This window comes from Erinaceus europaeus, chromosome 2 (assembly GCF_950295315.1).
Source record: "Erinaceus europaeus chromosome 2, mEriEur2.1, whole genome shotgun sequence".
Taxonomy (NCBI): Eukaryota; Metazoa; Chordata; class Mammalia; order Eulipotyphla; family Erinaceidae; genus Erinaceus; species Erinaceus europaeus.
In genome coordinates this window covers 88,633,648-88,641,190 of record NC_080163.1, presented here as the reverse complement: position 1 = coordinate 88,641,190, position 7,543 = coordinate 88,633,648, and the positions used below count along the sequence as shown (strand labels likewise).

Genomic DNA, 7,543 nt, shown 5'->3' with positions numbered 1-7,543 from the left:
ATGACACAGAAAGTGGCCGGGACTATCGGCATCTCCGTGGATCCCCGCAGGTGGAACAAGTCTACTGAGTCCCTGCAGGCCAACATGCCGCAGCTCAAGAAGTACCGCTCCAAGATCATCCTCTTCCCCAGGAAGCTCTCTGCTTCCAAGAAGGGAGACAGCTCTGCTGAAGAGCTGAAATTGGCCACTCAACTGACAGGACCAGTTATGCCCATTCGGAACGTCTACAAGGAGAAAGCCAGGGTCATCACAGAGGAGGAGAAGAACTTCAAAGCCTTTGCTAGTCTCCGCATGGCCAGGGCTAATGCCAGGTTTTTCGGCATCAGGGCAAAAAGAGCCAAGGAGGCTGCTGAGCAGGAAGTTGAAAAGAAAAAGTAAACATACTTTTGGTAGTTTGAAAAAAAAATTTTTTAAGCCTCTGGGAACAGTGGTATCATCATGTAGGCACTGAACCCCTGTTCAGCTCCAACAAGATCCTCAAATGGGTCCTTGCGCTTTGTGCCACATGCGCTTTACCTGCTGCGCTACCGCCCCAGGGGGCCTCCGTTTTGTAGATAGTTAGTAGGCCTATTTTAGTTATATTCCAAAGGGCCCATGACTATACTAGATTTTTGTTTGTTTGTTTGTTTTCTGAGCCTGATAACTGATATACAGATGGATCCAATTTACTGTCTGGGGAGATGATGTCATGTCTGGAAAAAGGACCAGAAAGCTGGATCAGGGAAGAGAGTGGCTCCCCCTAATATGGGAAAGGTGTATAAATATAATTGGCTGTAAAGCCCATCAATTTGATGTGATCCGGGGCCCATATTCAGCTTAGGAGCCTATGTTACCTCTGCATCCCTGTAGATCTGAGCTCACATTCTGTGGTCATGAGTAAGAACGTTCCAAGCTGCCCCAATTTCAGGACCCATCTTCCTCAGGTGAAGATAGAGTATGTTATCCATCCTCCCTTCGGAGGATGGAACATTCTCTAGCGTTGTTAATCCATGTTGAGGGCAAGATCCTATGGGGGCCCACAAAGGGGTCTATTGTGTTGTTCCTGATAGAGATGGAGAGAGAGATTTATTTATTTCTAGTCATTTTAGTCACCATTTATTCCAACATTGATGATCATGCCTTAAGACACCCATTCATCATATATTGAATAAGAAACCAACATTCCCTCTAGAGCAGGGGCTGTAATAAGGCCCATGAAATCCATTGGTCTCGCCCTGTCAAGGCAACTGCAACTTTCTTTCCCTTTTCTTTCTTTCTTTCTTTCTTTCTTTCTTTCTTTCTTTCTTTCTTTCTCTCTTTCTTTCCTTTTCTTTCTTTCCCTTCTTTCTTTTATGACACCATTAAGTGCTACTTTCTAAGTTGTTACTCTTTTATGACCCACAAATTATGCTATAATATCCAAATGGCCCTTGGCAGAAAAAAAAAAGGGGGGGGGGCTCACTGACCCTGCTCTCAAGGAAATGTGCCAAGTGTTTCCCACTGGTCTTGACAGCAGCTCCTAACAAGCTGAGTACTTTGCCCGACCTTGGCCTGCTCAGTTTGTAATCTATGGGAAGTTGATATGTTTTAGGGTCAGCCAGAATCAATTCTATTTCCTTGAACTATCCTACCTGAGTAACCCAGATTTATTTATTTATTTATTCCTTTCTTCCTTCCTCTCTTTATTCTTTCTTTCTCTTTATCTTTTCTCTTTCTTTCCTTTCTTCCTTTCTCTTGATCTCCATGTCTTCTTCCTTTCCTCCTTCCTTTCTTTTTTTTTTCTTTTGTCCTTTCTTTTTTTTTTATAATAAGTGGAAAGATTAAGAGGCTGATCAAAGTTTATCAGGGTAAGAAAAGGGTTAGAATTCTCATGCTATGCTTTGCCACATACATGACCCAGGTTTGAGCCTAGCCCCTACTGCATTGAAGGAGACTTTAGAGCTGTGGTCTCTTTCATTCTCTTTCCAATTCTTTGTCTCTAACTAAAATAAAACAGTACACAACCCTCCCCCCCCCAATAATTCTCATGCTTGGAAATTTTTCTTTGACTCACTTTACTCCTATTGACTTGCAAAGGATAGTAGTAGCCTCTTATCAGATGTTCCCTGTTTGTCACACCAGCCTTCTAACAAACTCCTCCAGAGTGTGATATACATCTTACCTTTGTAGTCCTGGAAAACAATGCAAAATGTGGCAAAGAAACTACAAATAATAAATATTTGTCAAGAGGAAACATGAAATTCCACAGAATAGTTTGTATGTCTAAGGCTAAACCTGCTGGCTGACTTCCATGGTGACTCAGACACTATCTGAAGGTCATCTAACATAGTGGTTAAGTGGGTAGATCCTCTTTCAAGACTGCTTGGTTCAAATGTTGTCCTTTTTACTTACAGCAATGTGCCCCTGGCCAAGTTATTTTTGTAAATCTGTATAAATTGGGGAACTACCTCATAGAGGATTATATGAGTTAATATGTATTAACCACTGAGAAAAGAAGAAATAGAAAATTGAGAATTGTATGTAGTGGTGAGTAAATAAAGCACTTTCTCTAGTTCTTGACACCCCCCTCCCCAGCTTCAATGCTCCAATTTTTTTTTTTTTTGCTAGACAAAGAGAGACACCAAAGCACTGAAGTTTCCCCAATGCTATAATCCTCACATGTAGAGCGTGCGTGTGCAGGGTGGGGTTGAATCTGTATTGTACATATGTCAATGCAGGTGGCTTCCCAGGTGAGCTATCTCATCACCAGTCCCAGTTCACATGTTTGACTGATATCTTCAATGACAGCAAAATGAACAGCCAACTCTGGTTTTATGGTCTTTGAATTGTCAGACTTGCCATTTACTGTTCTTGTCCCCATGTTAGAGGTGAAACTGGAATTCAGTTTGAGGAATAAGTAGCTAGTTAGCTGATTCCAGATCAGATAGGAAATAATCTAAACTACACAAAACCCAAAGGAGAAAATGAAGATATGGGAGGTGAAGTTGGGTGGGGGAATCTGAGTTGAAATGAACTATGACTGTGTATTTCAAAAAAGGTGTTTAATCGGGAGTCGGGCGGTAGCACAGCAAGTTTAGCACACATGGCACAAAATACAAGGACCGCGTAAGGATCCCAGTTCAAGCCCCCGGCTCCCCACCTGCAGGGTAGTTGCTTCACAGGCAGTGAAGCAGGTCTGCAGGTGTCTTTCTCTCCCTCTCTCTGTCTTCCCCTCATCTCTCCATTTCTCTCTGTCCTAGCTAACAATGACGACATTAATAACACCAATAATAACTACAACAACAATAAAAAACAAGGGCAACAAAAGGGAAAATAAATATTTTTTAAAAGGTGTTTAATCTCACCCGAGTAATGAAGCTGAAGGGTTGTCATTCCACATGTGGAGTCTCTGGACAGTCTGAAGTGAAGCATGTTGAGGTGGCAATCGTTGCGTTGGTTAGGTTGTGATCGGCAGATGCAATATTATTTGATATGGATTGGGAGAGGCATGCGGGAAAGTGGGCCCTATCCAAGGGTTCCAGGACTGGGGGAAGTAGAGGCTTTATAGTGGTAATTGGGTTAACTTTGAAAAGTCCTTTTATTAGGGTTTGCTGTACAGTACCCAGTATCTTGTATATAGCTGTGCTATTGGTTGCTTCTGATCTACTTGGTCTAGGCTTTTGAGAGAGTCTGCATATCAGTTACACAGGCTATATATTAAAAAGATTCAGTTTGTGTTTTGAAAAACTTCGAGACATACAATTAATTTTCCCCCTCTCATATTAATTAACTAGTGATTTATATGACATTTTACTAGGAGTGTACATAAACACCATTCCCACCACCAAAAGACTGTGACCCATCCCTCCCACCCTCTCCCACCCCCCACTGGCCCAGGAAGCTGCATGTCTACCCCTCACCACAGGGTTTTTACTTTGGTGCCCTACTTACAATTTGGTCAGGTCCTGCTTTTAGTTTCCCTTTCAGATCTTCTTACTCAACTTCTGTTGATGAGTGGGATCATCCCATACTCATCTTTATCTTTCTGATTTAGCTCACTTAACATAATTCCTTCTAGCTCCGTCCAAGATGTGTCAGAGAAGGTGGGTTCATTGTTCTTGATAGCTGCATAGTATTCCATTGTGTATATATACCACAGCTTTCTCAGCCACTCATCTGTTGTTGGGCACCTGGGTTGCTTCCAGGTTTTAGCTATTATGAATTGTGCTGCTATGAACATAGGAACCTCTTTTTGGTTGGGTGTTATGGAGTCCTTGGGGTATAACCCCAGGAGAGGAATTACTGGATCATATGGAAGGTCCATGTCTAGCCTTCTGAGAGTTTTCCAGACTGCTCTCCACAGAGGCTGTACCAATCCACCAGCAATGTAAAAGGGTTCCTCTGTCCCCACAACCTCTCCAGCATTTGTTGCTGCTGTCCTTCTTTTTGATGTATGCCATTCTTACAGGAGTGAGGTGGTATCTTAGTGTTGTCTTAATTTGCATTTCTCTGACAATCAGTGACCTAGAGCAGTTTTTCATATGTTTGTTAGCCTTTTGGATCTCCTCTGTAGTGAATGTTTTGTTCATATTCTCTGCCCATTTTTGGATGGGGTCATTTGCTTTTTTGGTGCTAAGTTTGCTGAGCTCTTTATATATTTTGGTGATTAGTTTCTTGTGTGTGATGTATGGCATGTGAAGATCTTCTCCCATCTCAGGTGGTTCACTTTCTAACAGTCCCCAAACCTAGATATACACCAGTTTCTGTGAGAGAGAGCATATGTTCACATGTATCCGTAAACTACTGCAAAATATATACCTGAAAGCAGAAGGACACTAGAGTTTGCAGTGAGTACCCCCCTAACACTTCCTTCTCCACTATTCCAAGCTTTGGGTCCATGATTGCTCAACAATTTGTTTGGCTTCGTATGTTAACTCTCTTTTCAGTCACCAGGTTCCAGATGTCATCAGGATGCCGGCCAGGCTTCCCTGGACTGAAGACCCCACCAATATGTCCTGGAGCTCCGCTTCCCCAGAGACCCACCCTACTAGGGAAAGAGAGAGGCAGACTGGGAGTATGGACTGACCAGTCAACGTCCATGTTCAGTGGGGAAGCAATTACAGAAGCCAGACCTTCCACCTTCTGCAACCCACAATGACCCTGGGTCCATGCTCCCAGAGGGATAGAGAATGGGAAAGCTATCAGGGGAGGGGATGGGATATGGAGATTGGGTGGTGGGAATTGTGTGGAGTTGTATCCCTCCTACCCTATGGTTTTGTTAATTAATCCTTTCTTAAATAAAAAAGAAAAAAAAAAGGTGTTTAATCAAAGTTTAGCTGTAAACCTTATGTGCTGCACAAAAATTTGCAAAAAAAAAAAAAAAAAAATCACTCCTTCAAAAATTACTCCTCAAAATTTTATGGAGTCTAAAATTATGCCTCTCTCCAGATACAGATGACACCATTGCAGTGATCTTTCTATATCAGGATTTGAACTGAAACTAGATGGCTTCTTTATAATAAAGATTTTATTTACTTATTCACGAAGAAGATAGGAGGAGAAAGAACCAGACATCACTCTGGGATATGTGCTGCTGGGGATTGAACTCAAGAGTCCCATATCCCATACCCTCCATTGGAAGCTTCCCTATTCTTTACCCCTCTAAGAATATGGACCAAAATTCTTTATGGGGCATAGAGGGTGGGAGGTCTGGCTTCTGTAATTAGTTCTCTGCTGAACATGGATATTGGCAGGTTGATCCATGGGGGTATATTTTATACCAATATATGACTCACCATACTATCAAAATTCTACTATGCAAGAAAAATCTTTTGGTATTTGCTGGCTTGCTCTTCATGGGGCTATTATAGACAATACAAAGGACAAGGATGGAACAATTACAGAATGAGCTAAGAAAATAATGTATATACTCTAGAATAGTACTTTACTTAAAAAAAAAAAAAACAACAGTATTTATTCACTTTACTGATGAGAGAGAGGGAGAAGAGAGCATCATTCAGATACATTTGGTGATACGACTTGAACTCCGGACCTTATGCTTGCAAGTCTAATACTATGCACTGCACCACCTCCTGGACTACACTCCTTTATTTTTTGTTTTAAAGGTTTATTCATTTTTGAGAAATAGACAGGTGCACTGCTCTACTGACATATGGCAATGCTAGAGACTGAATCTTGGGTCTCTGGCACACAAGTCTTTTTTAATTGCCACCAGGGTTATTGCTAGGGCTTGGCATGGCACTATGAATTCACTGCTCCTGGTGGCCATTTTTTGCTTTTTATTTTATCTGGCAGGACAGTGAGAAACTAAGAGGATGGAGGTTAAGTTCTTTACCTGAGTGTAATAGGTATATATGTTTATGTTTCACACCCTTTTTCTATTGGGCTGTTGTTTTCTTCTATTTAATAGTTTTTTTTTTTCTTCCTTATATGGTGATTAAAATGGGCTTCAACACATTACAGTACTCTAGTTTCAAAAGTCTCTATTTATTTATTTATTTCATTTATTACCTTTACTTATTGGATAGACACAGCCAGAAATCGAGAGAAAGGTGGTGATAGAGAGGAAGAGAGACAGACACCTGCAGCCCTGCTTCACCACTCACAAAGCTTTCCCCCTGTAGGTGGGGACCAATGGCTTGAACCACCATCTTTGCACATTGTAACTTGTGCGCTCAACCAGGTGCACCACCACTTGGTCCCTCAAGAGTCTTAAGGATCTCGGTTCGAGCCCCCAGCTCCCCATCTGCAGAGGAGTCACTTCACAGGTGGTGAAGCAGGTCTGCAGGTGTCTATCTTTCTCTCCCCCTCTCTGTCTTCCCCTCCTCTCTCCATTTCTCTCTGTCCTATCCAACAACAAACGACATCAACAATAATAACTACAACAACAATAAAAAACAAGGGCAGCAAAAGGGAAAATATTAAAAAAAGAAGAAGAAGAAGTTATTCACAGCACCCTCTACTCCTCAGAAACAGGAGTCTTTTATTCCCAATTAGAATTTTGTTTCCTGGAGCCCTGGTGGCGCAATTGGTTAGCGCGTGGTACTTATACAGAATTTTGTTTCCTGACTTTGGTGTACAAATACTACAGAAAGCTTTAAACTACCAGATTTGCATTTTCTTCAGATTTCCTTCCCTGCCACAACCACCGGGCTCTCCACCCTCCCCAGCCCATTAGTCCTATTTAAGTTTATGTGGTGGAGAATGTTTCTTTTTAGCAGTGGTATTCTTTATGTTGTTACCATTCCACAAAGCCAGAAACAAACACAAATAAAGTCATATTTAGAGATTATGGTCTATGCAAACTATCACCCTTCTGCCTGGTATCAATGCCACTTTAAGAACAGGTCTGATGAGAGACCCCAGAAGAATAGGGAGTCTGCTTATCCTATTTGGTAATATGCCACCATTCCAAAAACATCTGATTGTAGGGTCCTACTGTATCCTTTTTAGTCCTTCCAAATGAAGCTCTTGGTGAAAAATATTCTAACTTAAAACTAGTAGCATCATCTCAGGAACAACAACAAAATAACAATAAAAGAAACTTGGAACCTGTTGGTAATTT

At 41.6% G+C, this 7,543-nt stretch overlaps 1 protein-coding gene across 1 annotated transcript; it reads left to right on the top strand.

Moving 5' to 3' along the window:
* LOC103108692 (large ribosomal subunit protein eL13-like) lies at window positions 1-392 on the top strand. Its single transcript, XM_060186424.1, has one exon. It carries the CDS (start codon window positions 1-3, stop codon window positions 376-378), a length of 378 nt encoding a protein of 125 aa, XP_060042407.1. The 3' UTR covers window positions 379-392.
* Window positions 393-7,543: the final 7,151 nt, after the last annotated feature.

What these genes read in the sequence shown, in the direction of transcription:
- LOC103108692 (XM_060186424.1), top strand. Translation starts at nt 1, where the DNA reads ATGACACAGAAAGTGGCCGGGACTATCGGCATCTCCGTGGATCCCCGC.